This window comes from Quercus robur, chromosome 6 (genome assembly GCF_932294415.1).
Source record: "Quercus robur chromosome 6, dhQueRobu3.1, whole genome shotgun sequence".
In the NCBI taxonomy this organism is placed as follows: domain Eukaryota; kingdom Viridiplantae; phylum Streptophyta; class Magnoliopsida; order Fagales; family Fagaceae; genus Quercus; species Quercus robur.
In genome coordinates, this window is record NC_065539.1 from 34,643,270 (window position 1) to 34,661,001 (window position 17,732).

The window sequence follows — 17,732 nt, forward strand, 5'->3', positions numbered from 1 at the left end:
AAATGCTTTTTTGCTATAATACTTGTGCAAATATTGTAGTTGTGCATTTTAGGTTTTTTATTTTTATTTTTTTTATTCTTTGCTTTTCTCATAATGAAAGAAAAGAGTGGATGAAGGTTATGGTGTCAGGTGTGTGAAGAGAGAACAATTAAAAAAATCAAGAAAGTTTAATATTTTAATAAAATAGAGTTTTAAACTAAAATAATATTATATGGGTATTTGAAAAAATTATTAGATAAAATAGAAAAAATATATTCTTATGCTAAAAAAAAAAAAAAAAAAAGCACAAGCTCATGTGATGTGATTCATGTGAATGGCTGAATGCTTTTACAAAAGCGAGAAAACAGAAACAGTGTACTTCATTCATGCGTTGAAGTTTATATGAGGACAAAGATGGTATGGGCTCCATGTTCTCCTAGTCCAAAAATCTGGTTTATTTCGTTATCGTTTCAAATTTTCAATTTGTCAAAATTGCGCAAACTTTCTAGGCTCCTATATGACAAAGACTTGTGGTGTTACAGTATCATCTTGTGCACATCCAAGTTCAACTAATTTTTTACACAAACCAATCACCCAAATCCAATGGAAATTGAGAAGAGAGGGAGTTGGTTTTCCTGGGACTCCCAAAATGTAAAAAATTTGACAATGTGTGTTGACAAAATGCACCTCAAAATGTTAGGTAACATTCAAACTGTGAAACTCTGACTAGAAAACAACCACAAAAAAGGTTTATGTTTTTCAATAGGTTGTTGGTCAGACTCCTACAAAAACATGCTTTCCTTGTCAATCAAAATTAAAAAATGCGTTCGCCCAATTTGTCATTACCATGCAAAATGATCCAATTCAAGATTCATTTGGTCCCACTTCCTAAATCTCTGCATGTTAAAATATGCAAAATGCCGGGATTTTGGGATTTGGAAATGGAATTCTAAAACATGTAGTTCACATGATATAACATAACCACTATGCTTGTAGCGGCGGAAATTATACTAATATGAAAACATTTTCACTTTCTCTCTTTCTCAAAATAAATAAAAAAAATTAAAAAAAAGGAAGATTTCAACTTTGAGAACTAAAAAATAAAAAAATAAACACAATTTCGAAATCTTTTTAAGTTTATTTTTCGAGTTCATTTTTCAATTTAGAATGAGATTTCCGAAGGTTTTGTGAAGATCATACACAAACAGAAACAAATTACAATCAGTTTAATAATGATCAAATGACATTACGGATCTGACTCGACTAATTAGGAAAGATATCAAAAAAAATTTGATGATCATACTTTTGTACGATCACCATGATCCATGACAAGTAACTGTAGCTAGTCTTGAACAAAACATTGGTTTAATTAAGATTATTGCTATGTTCCAATAAGAACTTTAGGACCATCATAGGTCTAGAGTTCATAAAAACTTTATTAGGAGAATTGGGGGTTTAGTCCCCTTCACTTGTAACAAAAAGAGAGAAAAAAAAAAAAATGCAGACAATGACGGAACTAAAATAAAAATGAAGGGAACCTACCTATTTCATTGATATATCTAATGTTAGCAGATTATTGATAATAAATTGACAATGACATATAATTCATTACAAACTGGTCCACCCCAAATTTATGCCTCACATAACTCTGAAACTGACGAGTACAATATATGAATGTGAGTATCGATCATCATGTTGATATATATATCTTTTTTAGAAGAAAGATCATGTTTTTTGAAACAAGAAGAAACATCATGTTGATATAAAGTTCATGAATTGACAACCAAATCAACAGCATAATATAAATTGTAATAAATGTGGACCTTCGACCAACCACCAAGGTCGTATGTATATATTGGTAGAACGACTCTCATCAATTGCAAATATTAATTTTTTTTAAAATTATTTATTAAGAACTAATCAAAATAGAAAATTATTGCGTAAAGTAACAATTGGCATAGTTTTCATGTTAGCGTACAACCTACCAGCAGCCAAAAGAAAAACAACAAATGAAATAATTATAGAATACTTCGGGCTATAATAAATGTGTACTAGCTCCTCTTACATAAATTATTTTTTTTTTTTTATTTTTTTTTTATTTTATACAAGATAGAAATTTTACTCTATACTAATCTAAGTGTATATGTGTAGTGGGTTCCAATTAACTCAACTGGTTAAATCTTTGATGGTTGTATAAGAGATTTGGGGTTCAATCCTTACTTACACCAAAAAACTGATTGGTGTCTTGGTTTGATGATAAAGAGTTGTAATTAGGAGCGGACGCCATAGGTTGAAATTCTCTAAAAAAAAGTGTATATGTGTGTAAAACTCCCTCCTAGAGACTTGAACCTCGGACTTTATCCCCCACACCACACACCTCACACCCCACAAGCACTTATACTTGTGAAGTGATCATCACACAAAGGGTGTGAGGTGCCTCTTACATAATTATAAATCTCACTAATCATGTATATTATATTAAAGTGAATGTTTCAAAAAAAGTTCAATCATTAATTCTAATTAGATTCTAATTGCACTTTTATGTAAAGTCTTATTCTAATTGTCTTATTATCAGGTGTTAATATACTCTATGCGAGTCAAATTTCTCAAGATAGATGAGTTCGTAAAATATGACCGTCACAATTAATTTGTTATATATGGGTGTTGAGTTTACAATGGGAGAGCTAAAAGAAGGAAATCAAAATGTTAAATAATTGATAAGGGTTCTGAACCCTTACTCAAATGGGAGAAGGGGGGGGGGGGTTTCTATTTATATTGGTTAATCCACCTTTCAATAGTGGGTTGTGATGATAGAGGACCGAAGGTCTAAAGATACTTAACTCATTAGGTGTCTCCTCCCCCTTTTGAGGAATAATGCAGCTCATATTAGGTAGGAACTTTAATTAATGCAGAGGAAATTGTTGTTGAGTTGAGATGCCGCCTCCTTTGATTCCTCAGCTCTGGACATCCGAGGTTTGGTTATATCTCGATTTGACATTTCCACTTTTGTTTAAAAATATATATAAATCACATACATTCATAATTGGGTGTAAGGAGATTTGAACCCTAAATATCTCCGTTGAAAGTACCAAAATGTGCCAACCATTTGAACAAAAAGGCTATATAAAAGTTAAACCGATGAAAACTATAATAAGAATAAGGTTTGGCTACAAACTTACTCAATATATTTTTATTGGATATGAATTTTGATAAATCCACTGTTGGATTACACTTTCTTCTCATATACTCCATGCTTGCAAAATTTCAAAAAGATCAAAGATCAATAGTTATGTCATCGATTAAATGTTTAAATTTCAAGTTCTTGTAGTTTAAAATTATGTATAAAAAATAAGTTTATGGATTGAATAATAAATAACATCCAATGGCACAAATTTGAAATACGTATTAAAAACATAAAGAACATACAATCTAACAAATAGATTTTCAAAATATATAGTTATGTTAATTTTTTTTTTAATGGGATTTGTAGCCATTGACTATAACTAAGTCTGTAACCAAATTTTGTCTATATCATAATTAATTGCAACTAGTCTTTTTTTTATATAATAATATATATCTATAGATAAAATAATATTTGAAACTCGTGACGTTCGTTTCATTATGATTGCTTATTGTCATGAGATTAAGATACTTAATAAATATATATATATATATATATATGTATTTTAAGAATAGAGATTGAATCCTAGATCTTTTATTCAATGATAAAAAAACCTTACCAATTGTTAAATGAAACCTATTATGTAGTTATACTTAAACAAACCGGTCTTCAAAATCATTTTAATATTCCAAGAACAAGCAGGACCATTGCTGTATGCACTATAATATATATTTTCAGGGATGAATGCTAGCACTTGAACTTACAGCCATTATTTATTCAAAAGCATTTTATAATTTGCATCAAAATAGTGGTTTAATTAGGGTGTAGAATTCAATTGATTTTATGCAGTCCAGGTATTATTACATTACATGCATGCACAAACCCAAGGTCAAATCCTCGTGTCCTCACCATCATGTAAAACAGTGGGTGCACTTGGTAGTGGAGATGCCATAATATATACATAGAAGACTAGCTTGTCTAATCACAACTGAAGTGGGTTCATTAATAATGAGGAGGAGGACATAAAGTTTTATTATGACAGCCCCAAATTCTATCCCATTGGACTTTAACTTAGAGACCGCCAATCGCTTTAATCAATTCCAAAACTGAAATGAAACCTTTCTCACTTCCATATTCTTTTTTGACAACCACTTCTATGTATTCTTCATATCATATTATATTATACCAATTTACCATCTTAGAAAAATAGAGTTTATTATTATAAGCCTTTTAATATAAAGAAAAGATGATTCCATTCTCATATACTATATCTATATTTATATATTTTATAAACTAATTTAAGTTATATATAAAGTTTGAATACCTCATATTTTTTCCTCACTTCAAGTGACAATGTTTATCTTCACCAAGCATCTCAAACACATTAATTTCTTTTCACCCAGTTTCTTTCCTTCGCATTAGTGCCTAGTAGGGTTCCAAGTTCTAACGTCAAATCTTCTACTTCTTTCTCTCTTAATTTTATTGTACTTTTGTGGTAGAACCCAATCCTAAGAAAGGGTATGAATAGATGGTTAATAGTTAATCTTATCTTTCCTTCCAAGTAATTTTCGGTTTGGTTATAGCTATTTGTTTCGAAATGCAAGTTAATAAATGACTTTAAGCAATAATAGTCTTTTGCTTAAAGTAATTTATTATCTTGCATTTCAACAAATAAAGCTTTCCAGAAAAAAGGTGATCAAAATACATATAGCTCAGTATAAAAAACAATTATGATTTTTATTATTTCCAAAAAAAATAGTTTTTTGTCAGTTGTAATTATTACAAAAGATGTAGGAGTAATTGGTTTTGCCTTTTCAATGTTGAAGTAAGACTATTATTCTCCCCCTCCAACCACCCCCCCCCCCCCCCCACCCCCCCAAAAAAAAAAAAAAAAACTTTTTATTGAACAGAAACAAATAGCTAAAGAGAGAACCTCTCCAAATCTATCTGCATTTCAAAAACCCCTTTAGCTTACAATAATTAACCAAAAAGGCAACATTATGATTTATGGGCAACAAATCCAATTCGCCAAAAGATTTTAAGCTAAAAGTGGTATTGGCTTTTTCAAATTAAAAAAAAGAAGAAGTTATTAATAGTGTTTATTGATTTTTAAGAAAATGACCATATTTTAGAACATCCCAAGATCGAATAAGTCACACACCAAAAAGAAAAGGAAAAAAAAAAAGAAAAATGAAAAAACCTAGAGGGAGTATCTTATATGTAGAATAGTGTTATTTGTGAAAACTACAAGATATAAAACTTAGAAGAAAGTTGGTATCAATCACTAAAATTGGATGAAAATTGTGACCAAGTAATATTAACACTCCATTTGTTTTGATAGAAAACTCTTTTTGGAAAACATATTCTTTTTCTTATCTTTGGTTACAATCATAAAAATGAGCTTAAAAAAACATTTCTTGAGAGATAGTAGACTGTGGAGAGAGAGTGCAAGGGAAAAAGAGAGGCAATAGTTACAATTTGAAGAGATATATATATATATATATATATGTGTGTGTATATATATATATGCATGTATATAAAAGTGATGGTTTGTTGAGTATGTAACATTTCGATAAACATTTTTTGTTCTTGCAGGCAGTAAACATTTTTCATTCTCTATTAGGCTTGATTTTCCATTGACCACATAAAATATTTATCATTAACTTGTGTTTTCTATCATACCAACACCAGAAAATGCAAGGAAAAAAAATTGTCAAAACATACCCAACATAAATATGGGTTGATAATTGTCTGTCATTATTTGGCATAGTTTGTGAAATTCAGAATTAACTCAAGATTTATGAATGTTTGAGTTTTTTTTTTTTTTGAGAGTTATTCTAGAACTATTGAGGTTTAGCTCAAGATTTATTAACTCAAGATGAATGTTTGTGAGTTATTCTAGAACTATTGAGGTTTAACATATTTGGTTTTGTATGTATGATGAAAATAACCAAAAATAAATTCAAATCCAAATACTTTGGGATGGGGTCAACGTTGATCAAACTCAATGATAAGTGAGAAAGTTTCAATGTTCATCAAACTCAAATTTTACAGTATAATTAAGGAGTAATGTTTTTTTAAAGCAAAATGGACTGTTGGACTCTTTCATCACCTAACCAATTTCATGTGAAATATGTAATTATTATTTCTTTAAAAAAATCGCAACAGACAAAAGAAATATTCAAGTAGGATGACTATAATGGAATTGAGGTGAATCAGATGATAAAGATGTCCTCCTCCACCGGATTTCACTGAAATAAATATATAAAAAGTGAGATTATTTTAAATTGACACCGCCACAAATAAATACCATGTGGGAGTGAGAGGATAATATGAGCACATTAAAACCAGCAATAAATAAAGTGGAACAGAATGTTAATATTGTGGCTAAGGTATGTATGTACTTGACAATTTCCTACGTTATCCTCTCTCTCTCACATCTCATTGTCTCATGTCTATGGATTATAATATGTCTATGGATTATAATATCCTTGGTGGGTAGGAAGGAACAGGATCCAAAATTTCGAAACAATTCTCAAATCCCGTTAACCACCAACTTAAGTTAACAAAGACAATTGGTAAAATTAAAAAGCAATAGCCAAATATTCAAAACAAGTTTTTTCATCTTTCTAATGTGAGAAAATATATAGGTTTGATAATAAAAAAAATTAATGAATTTTTTTGTGTGTATTGGTAATATAGATTTTTTTTTTTTAAAATGTAAAATTTAACGGGATGGTATAGAGATTTTGATTGTTATTATAATAATGAAAGTGTAGGATATAAATTCAAGCAATTAAAAGAATAGATTTTAATTTTGTAAAAATGAAGTATATATATATTTTTATTTGGAATTTCGGAAAAGCAATTTGCTTATATTTGGCAATTGGCGCCCAAGTGGCCCTTCTTTTAGGGTTTTAGTGGAGAGCTGTAGCTATCATGCGCACCAGCTCACTTTTCTCCAAAGAGGCAAGGAAAGGAAAAGAACCCAAAATTCCTCTTTTTTATTTTTATTTTTATATATATTGGGGTATAAATTGTAACGGGTAAGTATTACTGAAATAATTTATCAAAAAAAAAATTAACTGAAACATAGGAAATGTTTAGTAATGTTATTTAAGTATTGTAAAAATATATATAAATAAAAAAATATTATAAAAATGCATGTTATATTATTTAAATAACGAAAACTATTAAATTAAACAACAAAATCAAATTAGTCCACACTCCTTCGTCTCTCCTATCCATTGTCAGCTGTATAAACCTATGTATGGTTTTGGTGCAATAGGCTTTTGTTACTTTTTGTGTACTGTAATGGCCCCCTAATATTACATACAAGTATTAAAAAAAAATAATGAAGTGGGTCCTACACGGAAACCAGGATTTGAGGCTGAGTTTTGTAGTGTGGGCACCAAAAATCAACCAAAAAACGTGGCTGATGACCCCCATTTCGTTTTCATCCCCCATTAATCCCACTCCTTTCTTTATTTGTTTCTTTATTAATTAATTGTTTAAGTTATTTTCACACAGAAAGAAAGAAAAAAAAAAAAAAAAAAAGTAGTTTCACACACAAGCACAAGTACACAACTACTCTTATTATAGGACCACTCTCTTCAATGGTGACCAAAGACAGTTACAGTTACACACACACACACACAAACACAGGGAGTTTAAAAGAAGTTTTAGAACCTAGTATATTTTAGAGCCCTTTTTATGATTTCTTCTTTCTCTTCCATGTGCTAAGTTTTGTTTTCTCTATTCTTCACCTTTTTGTTGTTGTTGTTATTGTTGTTTTGCCTTTCTTTCTTTCTTTCCACTGTTTGACCTTTCGGTCTTTGTCTGGGGCATGACAACACAAGCTTGAAACTTTAAAACAGCGTTGCTGTATTGGGAATCAGCTGCTTCTCTTACTGTTTTTGTCTATTGGATTGGTGTGGTTCTTCTTGGATCCAATTCTTAAGGTAAGGATTAAGAAAAGGTTTCTCTTTTATTTTATTATTATATTATTTTTATTCTTTGCTTTGCAGCTTTTGCTGGGTGTTTTTTGTATTGTTTATTATTATTATTTTTTTTTGTGTAACTTTGTGGCTTTGTTGGATTATTTGCACTGATTTGTTTTTCTGGGTTTTTAATATATTTCATTTTCTTTCATGGGTTTTACTTAAGAGGTGGCAGGAAGTTGATAAATTGAATCTTTTCCTCTGTTCTTCTTTCTCAGTTCTTGAAAAGATACACCTTTTCGCTTCTGTGAACAGTGAAGGAGGTATTCCTGAGTAGAGCTGAGCTGCTTTGATACCAAACTTTGTATGGAATTCGAGCCATTTACTGTGTGTGTGTGTGTGTGTGTTTTATGAAATTGTATTTTGTAAAAGTATGGATGATTCTCTCTTTATGTTCAAATATATGCATCTGAGGTTTGTACATCTGCAATTATTTCCACCAATGCTCTTCTTCCTTTGTTGTTTATTCCCCTCTCTTTAATGTACTTCTTATCTGCTATTAAAAGTTTAGATTTGTTTTATAACTCAATTTCACAATCATAAATCCTTACAAATCTAAACCTTTGTTTACCCTTATATATATATATAGATAGAGTTATCTTATTGATATCAATAAAATGAAATACTGTGTCCTAATTTGCCTTTTCTTTTCCATTTCTGATTAGAAACAAATTTTAATAATATCCACAAAAGGGAAAGTTGGAACCAGGAACATGCTTGTTATTGCATATTATGTTCGTTTCTTGTCAAATAAATAAAAATTCCTTGGTTCATTGTTTTAGGTTATTTTTTGGAGGCCAGCATGTCAATCAAATGCTCCACTTTTGGATTTGTTAATAACTACCTGTCAAATGATTTGTGACAGCCTCTGTTGATTTTTATCTTTTAATTTTATTTTCCTAATTTTGCAGAATTTTGACAACTTTATAACCATTTCTGTTGCTTTCAGATTTCTTGTGAGGACCGTGGAAAATAGAGGTTTATATAATCTGGTGAACCGTCATTTTCATGATATCTAGTTGGAATCAGAGGATGGAAAGTAGAGTTATCTACTGTTGATGCGACTTTAGTCCATAGAAGCAGAAGATGGAAAATAGATTTGTCAATGCTCGTAAAGATGGCCAGCAAGAAGATTCATTGCATAAGTTGAGCAAGACCAGAGAATTGAGTGGAGAAGAAAGTCTGGATTTTTCTGAGTCAAAATCAAAAAAGTTGGTGAGAAGAGTAAATTCGCCACGTGCAATAATTTTAAATTTTAAGCAATCTCAAATTCGCAAAAGTTGCAATGAGAATTCTTTACTTCGAAGTACTCATGGATTGGACAGTAGGATTCCGAAGCATTTGGTAAGTATAGATGAAAAATATCTTCGTCGTTGCCTGGGATTGATTCATATCAGTGCATCAAAAGCAGCACGATGCAGTACATCTATGAATTTGAGCTCTCTGAAGATGAGCATTTTGTCTGACAGCTTAAATCCAGCTAAAATTGAAAATAGATATTCATGTGATTCGGCTAGGTTCATTTTTGAATGTCCGTTGGAATCTGGGACTGGGGGTGTAGCTGTAAGCCCTGCAGGACGATGGATTGTAGGTACAATTATGGGGAGCAAGAGTATGATGAACGTATTGAAGAGCCCGTTGTTTCATCAATTTGGTGCCTTAGATGGCAATGCCAACTTCACAAGATCGAATTTGAATGATATTAAAGGTTCGATATGCTATGATATTGTGGACTCTCCCAGTGGGTTAAGTATATCTTCACCACAGAAGACAAATAAGGAACCTCCATCTTTGGGAAGCCAGACAGATGGATCTGATAGGGCACATAAAAGGCGCGTTTCAATGTCTAGCACAAACTCTACATGTTCTGATCAGTCTTCTTCTTCTTCTGCTTCTGCCAGTGTTTCTCAGGGGATGCTCCAATGTACATGGAAGGGGGGGCTTCCTCATTTTGTATTCTCTGCAGATGATCAGAGGGAGATCTACCTAGCCAATGTGTGGAAGGTTGAGTCAACAGATGATAAGGCTGTAGACTATATGTACTCATTCCATTCAAAAAAGGGTGGCCAGAAGGACCTATCAATTTGTGATAATGAGTCACAACTTGTTGGTAAGATGAAGGTTTCTGCATCTTTCACCCTCTGCCCGGACAATTCCAAAATCATGGAGACTGAGTTTGTTTTGTATGGTGCTAATGAAAATTGTGACATAGAGACAAACACTTCAAAGCATAGTCTGAGGAAGAACAAGGGCTTGTCAAAGAAGGTGGCGGAAGCTTTCAAATTGAGTCATTTGTCTAAACAGAGAAATGTCTCCAAGTTTGGGGGATCTAGTGCCATACTGGAAAACTGTTCCTGGGACCCATCCTTAGATACAAGACGCAACCTTGATGCATTAGGTAGGGCCAAAAAGTTGGAAAATCATCTTCTGCCAAATTTTGAATTGGCTGCCATTGTTGTGAAAGACCACCTCCGTGACAAACGTCAGGAAGAAGTTGGGGGTTGGGGCTTGAAATTTCTCAAGAAATCAGGGCCTAGGCAAGCAGTTGCTTCTTCAGAAGCATCGGTACATTGTGAAAGTTCTGGTCGAAATACTGGTGATTGCTCTACAAGTGTGGACATTCTAATCCCAGAGGGTCTTCATGGTGGGCCAATAACAAAAAATGGTGGCCCTTCCACTCTCACTGAAAGATGGAGATCTGGTGGACACTGTGACTGTGGTGGTTGGGATATTGGGTGTCCTCTCACGATACTTAAAACTAGATCAACCAAAGATGAGATTTTGCCTGAAGTGGAGATAGAGGAGTGTAAGCCATTTGATATTTTTAAACAGGTGAGTCAATCTCCTTGTATTCTTTTCTTCTAGTACAATTAAGAATTGCAGATAGTATTGAGTATCACTAATGGCTTCAAGCTATAGCAACTATAGAGTTTGTTTTTGTCATACATCTTTACTAGAACTCTATATTCTGTTCTTCTCCACATAAGAAGTTATTTAATTCTCCTTCTGTCATGCTATTTTTCATATAAATAATTTTAACTAGTACAGTATTTAATTTTATTGTAGTTCTGTCGTATTCTACTGTACTGTGACTGAAAAAAGAAGTATGGCCAATTTCGCTGACTAGATCCGATGTTTGCCAAACTTAGTTCTTGTTCCTTCCATCATTTAATTGTGTCCCATAAATTTTTGCACTTGCAACCTAAGGTATTTTAGTTGTTATAGATAGATTTCAGAAATAATTTTTCATACTAGTGTCCATTCACATAATGGGTTTTTTCATATTTGTTGAACTTTCATGCAACCTCTCCTTCAAAATGCAGTGATATAACTGTGGCCAATCTTCAAATTTTCAGGGTTCACAGCACACAGCTCCCACATTGAGGATGGAAACTGTTCGTGATGGTTTATATTTTATTCATTTTCAACCTCCTCTATCAGCTTTGCAGTCTTTCTCGATCGCGGTGGCAATTATCCACATTCGGAGTCCCACACTCCGGCCCAAAAAATTGCAAGAGTTGAAGTAGCAAGATCCAGGATGGTGTTTATTTTGTAGTTGTAAACCTTACTGTGTTATAGCAGTAAGTCAAAATTTTAGTATTTACATATGAGTTGAGATGTTGATTATCGCATTTTATGGTTGCTAATTGCCCTAGATTCAGAGTGTTTTCATACTTTAGGTTAGTTGGTGCTGATTGGTTTATTTTATACTTTGATTCTTAGTTCAAACACTCCTGTAGTCTGCTCCTTTTTATCAAATGTACAAGTTATTGGTAAAGTGAATTTGGTTTGAAATCATCTTGATGACCATTAGCCTATAATGAGATTGGTGTACTCCATTGAACTAGGATCTTTCATGAAAAATAATGCCATGGTTTGTTGGACACTTGTTGAAAGTTTCGCAGCATGGACAGATGAGGACATGATACTTGTGGCAGACTCTTGTATGCATTTTGATTTAAAAAAGAAAAAAGAAAAAAAAGAAGAAGAGGTTTTCAGCTTCATTTTCCTAATTGCGCAGACTTAGAAGTTTATGTACTTTTGAGGGGAAAACCATGCTCTGTAGATATATGTTATTCTCTTAATTCAGTATCTGTGGTTCTTATGCATAGAAATAGACTCTCAAACATAAATATGTTTTAGTCTTATAAATTCACACACACGAATACTTTTTTCCCTGTCTCAAAATTTTTTTTTTTTTTTCCTTATATGAATTGCGATGTTTGACTCTCTACAAGTCATAGGTACAATTTGAAGATCATAATTTTTTGAATGAAATTGTGAGGATGCAATTTGAAGAGGATTATTTTCCCTCCTCTTTTACACAAGTGTTACAAAGAACTTACATGCATCTGTTCAGCACTTCTAGTAAAGTGTTTTTTTGGAATTTCTTATTATGGGAGAGCCAACAGATCAAGTTGTCATTTTTGGGTTTATACTTATGCTGAATTTTTCTGTTTCTTTTTGTCAGAAGCTCATGGTTTAGTGAAATTATAGTTTTTTTTTATCGCTTGATCTGTTTGTGCACTTTTAGAGATCACTTGAACAAACATAGATGCAAGCATGGTATGTGTCATATAAATATATAGAAATTTGTACTATCATTTCTTAATGGAGGAAATTTTTGATTTCATATTTTTACTTTGTTTAGGAGAAACCATTGAACTTATTCCCCCCTTACCCCCCCTCCCCCCCTCAACTTGCTGTCGTTTCATGTACATAATGTGTTTACTGGGTTGAATTGACCATTTCTACTCTCCAACATGATTAGTCTTCATGGTGAGCTAAATTCTTCTTTTTTGACTGTTCAGCCATGTGGTAAGGTCCTAGCTAGTCCATTGAAAGAAAGAAAAGGAAAAGGAGAAAAATTATCGTCTTATGTTCTTCACCATCTAATAAGAAAAATGTGAAATGTTTCAGGTTTTTTATTTTAATTTTAATTTTTTATTTTTTTTTATGTAACTAGATGCCATTGAGCTGAGAAGGAAATTATGAAGAAAAAGTTGCATGAGCTTAACATATTATGCTTAGAACGATGTTCAAGGTTCCATACCTACAATCATATCCAACAGTTGTGTCTACACATACATGAGCATGTGTTGCACTTTGCTTAAATATGCAATATATTAGTATTCAAACCCACTTTTATTGGTATATATTTGTATGTTTTTGCTAACCATTACTTAGTAATTGTTGTCCATATCATAAGATTATTGCTGGCTAATTCATTTTAGGTGGTGCTACTCAGAAGGAGGTCACAGCTTGTGGGTTACTTTCTAATAGAGATATCTACAAGGTTGTAACTGATATTCCATTTTATGTCGATTATTGACTTGAACATTCGTCCATAGCAAAGATAGTTATAAGTTTTTGTCCTTTGCTAGCTACTTCATTTTCATGTTTCAACATGGCAAGCAACTTTCGGACAGTTATGTTTTCTGTACATGCCATTCTGTATTTGTCCCACCTTTTCCTTTCATTTGTCTTTCTCATTCCAGCTCAATCTAAAAGCATGTTGATGGAGAACCAAGAAACTAGAAGGGAGGAAGCCCCAGAATTGTTGCTTTCAGAGAAGAAGATATCACTTGAAAGTTGCACAAGGTAGCTAAGCTTATCACTGTTTCTTGATGTTCTATGTGAAGTTTTATGAAAAAAGAAAAGGTAGACATTCATTAAACTTTAATTGAAAAAAGAAAAGGCATAATAATTTGAAATTCCTAAGTTTGTAACTTTTATAATATCCATATTTGGATGGTATAATAAACCTGATCAGTGTCCAACTGGATATTCTTGAGGCTATGCACCCAGCCATACTCATGAATAAAGTTGTAGCCATGAGGAGACAACTTAACATGACTAGCATTTGAGTGGTTAAATATCATTGTTCAAGAGGTAGCATCCTTGGATACATTGGTTGAGTTTATAAAAAAGTTCAAGAGGTTGCAGCAGCCTATATATATGTTTAGAACGGCAGTTTAGGACACTGTAGGTTAGTACTCTAAGTTGCATAGCAACATGATAAAAACTTTGTGGATGTCTTGATTTGGCTCTAAACCTATATAATTGTTTCTTGTTCCATTTCATAACGATATGGGCATAACCAAATTTCGATTTACTGAAGGATACATAAATTATGGTGAACCTCTATACCTTGTGGTTTGTAAAATAGTAAATGGCATGAAAGTAGATCATCTAATAGATAACTTCTTTTCTCTTCTGAAATATAGACTTTGCTTTAGTATCTGGAACATTTTCATCATGATGAGGTTTTTCAGCTGAAACTTGTCTATCAATGAAAATACGTACACTTAAATTAAATTAGTTTAGATGTTTCCATGGATGTGCTACTGTTGTGAAAAACAGACCCAAAAAAGAAAAAAAAAAAAAAGAGTTAGCACCACCAGGCCACAACTTGCTGCAGTCATGAACTTGTGATAACTACTTCACTACAAATGTCCCAACTTCTGAATTATTCATTGGATTCTTTAACTTCTTTATCTTTAATAGAACTGTTGTAACCTCTTTTAGCTTGAGTATTTCCAATCAACAGTTCAATCACTAGGTATGACAGTCATTAGGATGTCAAATGAACAAGGGAGCATACCTAAAGGCAGTTGGGCTTGAACCTCCTCCATAATCGTAGCTTCCAGACTTGACAACTGTGGTAAATGTATTTAAATTATTCAAATGATTCCTAGTATCAGTACCTTCTTTCACGTGTAGTTAACACAACTCTTTTTTCATGTACAATTGATTTGCAAGCAACTTTGACATATGTATACCTTTTCCACAATTATTGCGGTTTTATTTGATAAGTACTTTCCTTGCTGCACTAGGATATCTTTGATAATACTTTGCCAAAAGTGAGTTTTCTAGTCTAACGGCTTCATGGCCTTTTCAATCCTTGATGCACTAAGAGATCTTTGAACTTTTTCCGTCATGGATTGGACTTAATAGTTACCAAATCCTCATCAAAACTTATACCCTTCTCTTCTTGGTTTGATGCTTCCATGAAGTCACTGTCATTTAGATGCTTCCCTGAAGTCACTGCCATTTGGATTAGATATGTGATCTTGCTAAAATTTTAATTTTGCTGTGTTAAGTGGTCTGATCATGACTAATGAGAACAAGAAGGGAAAATTTGTAAGCTGCTTCCTTGATTTAATTATAAAATTCTCAAACCCTATAACCTATTTTTTTTTACCAGTATAGTTACCTTGATTTTTTTTTTTTTGGCTGAATTAGTTATCTTGATTATTTTGTAGTTTGTGATTGCGTATTGATTTTTGGCTGTGTTCTTGATTCATGGGAACCTCCTTTATTTATTTATCTTGGCTTAATTGTTACAGGCTGCTCCACTTGTGAAAACCTTGCACCTCTTGTACCTCATTTGTAAGGTTTGTTATGGTATGATATGATAGTGGTCACCACCAGACTCAGTTGCCTCCATTCAAAAGACTAACGAATGTACCTTTTACTGTGCTGTATGCTGGAATTATTTACCATAGAATTGATCCAAGGCGCATGGAACAATTAAGTGAATAGTGCCTAATGTTGGGTCATTTTCTACACCTCCGTAAGACTAGCTTAAGCCCTTTACTTTATGTAATGAGACAGTAAACCTTATCATCATTGATGTATAGTATACCCTCTTCTTAGCTTCTATTCAAAAGTAGTCAATTCCTTGAATCAAACCCAAAGGAATAGATTGTAACCTACTTGCTCTGGTCTAGTTCCAACTCTCAATTAAGTAAAAATTGTCATAGCTTTCATATAGCAGCAGTTTAAAAGTTTGGAGAGAAACCTTTTCCATCAGAAAGTCAAATGATACTTCAAATTACAATTTGAAAGTACTCTATATGTATGAGAATGTACTTGAACATGATGAGGAACTTCATGATTAGTTTATTTTCTGGGTGCATGGTTGGGATGACTGGATATTTTTTTTGGCATTATTGGTGAACCACAAGACTGAGGACTCAGATTAAAGCTGTATTACATATTCAATGAGCTAATTTTACTATTTCAGCTTTCACAGCAGCAAATACAAAAAAAGTTTATGATAAAAGAGGCTTATTTAGAGAAGGATTCCCATCACAGAAACTGACTTGCACGTTGCTTTGTGGGGGTGGGTGTTTATGTCATAACCTTAAAATTTCAGTTGTTGATAGCTAGAAGGAAGTTGGCAACCATTTTCGTAAATCTTTTACTTGGTGTAGAATTTGAACGTCTGCTCTATTGTTCTGCTTTAGTTTTTAATATTAATGTAGGGCATTGTGCATATGATTGAACTCTTTTTTAGTATTGATATAAAAAAGTTGATAAATAATTTTCCCCCCCTCGTTCTTCCCCAACTTGCTATATAATTTTTATCGTTATAATTTATCATAAGTCTTATGTTTAGGCGTATAGCCTCTTGGGCAACCTTTTTTTGCTCCCCTCTTTGCCACGTTATAATTTTCATAAGTAGCATTGTCAGTTGTCATTGCATCTAGGTATGTTTCTAGAGCTCTCTCTCTCTCTCATATAATTGCTTGAGCCTTCTTATTCCACCACCATGACTCCCAAAATAAATAAAAAAACAAAAAAACGAAGGACTCCTTTGTCAAGCGCCTACGCCCTTTAGATTTTTAAAGTACGTCTTTAGCCTTCATTTCACATCTTATCAACATATTCATCTAAACAGAAAATTCTACTTGACTACTTTAATCATTTTATCTTTAAACATGGCTCTTTTCACCCCCCTTCTAACTCCACCACCTAATCATTGATTAGGTTACTTTGTAAAATACCTCATTTTTCCATCTTCTAACACAAATATCTTTTATGTGGATTGGTTAAGCTATCTTCTGGCATCAGTTTACAATATTTACATCTACTATTCACCTTTTAAGTAAGACGAAACCTATTTGGCTAATGTTTGTCTCACTTTTGGAGGTAAGTTACTGTAGTTAACTCTTTTCGAAACCAAATGATTGTTAATATCGAATCAGACATTATTGCAAAGTCTAGGAACTCTTTCAAAGCCCCACTATTCTTTCCAACTTGACCATTCAGGTCTCCCCAATAAAAATATTTTCCTCGTTTGGTAACCTTTGAATCAATTCATCCATGTCCTCTCTAAATTTTTGGATGATGGATTCGTCCAATCCTATTTGAGGAGTGTGACATTAATTATGTTAATAGTTTATTCTCCTAAGGCAAGTTTTATTAACATATTTCTATCCTCCATTTTCTAACATCATCAACTTCTTTTTTTAATACTTTTATATAATATTACCCTTATCTCGTTTCTAATTTTATCTTTTTTTGCATACCATAATATACACTGTCTTGTATGTTCAATTTTATATGATAGTGTTACATGCTTAATGTGATTTGACCATGACGGCTTATTTTTTTTATTTTATTTTATTTTTAAATTTGATAGTTGTAATAATAAGGGAGTACAATTTGAATTTTGATTCTCTTAATAAAGAAGAGCTAACTATGACAGTGAGGTACAAGACTCTTGTACCATAATATTAACTATTAAATACTTTAAAATTATTAATATATTTTTCTTTCATTTACATTTGATTTTTAATTAAGGTATATATAGATATTAACATACTTTTAAATAATTACTAAAT

At 32.3% G+C, this 17,732-nt stretch overlaps 1 protein-coding gene across 9 annotated transcripts; it reads left to right on the forward strand.

Annotated features, from left to right (window-relative positions):
- Nucleotides 1-7,662: 7,662 nt before the first annotated feature.
- Nucleotides 7,663-16,008, forward strand: LOC126688560 (uncharacterized). 9 transcript variants are annotated; one of them, XR_007644299.1, is made up of 8 exons: nt 7,663-8,061; nt 8,319-8,404; nt 9,050-10,932; nt 11,457-11,681; nt 13,335-13,396; nt 13,599-13,701; nt 14,651-14,764; nt 15,450-16,008. XR_007644299.1 is itself a non-coding variant. In XM_050383296.1 (4 exons), the coding sequence occupies exons 3-4, from the start codon at nt 9,187-9,189 to the stop codon at nt 11,625-11,627; spliced, it is 1,917 nt and encodes a 638-aa protein (XP_050239253.1). In that variant the 5' UTR covers nt 7,664-8,061; nt 8,319-8,404; nt 9,050-9,186; the 3' UTR covers nt 11,628-11,898. The 9 variants fall into 9 exon arrangements, 2 of the variants coding, with proteins under 2 accessions (XP_050239254.1, XP_050239253.1); XR_007644302.1 differs by having other exon boundaries at nt 14,663-14,764; XR_007644303.1 differs by lacking the exon at nt 14,651-14,764 and having other exon boundaries at nt 13,599-13,761.
- The last annotated feature ends 1,724 nt before the right edge of the window (nt 16,009-17,732 follow it).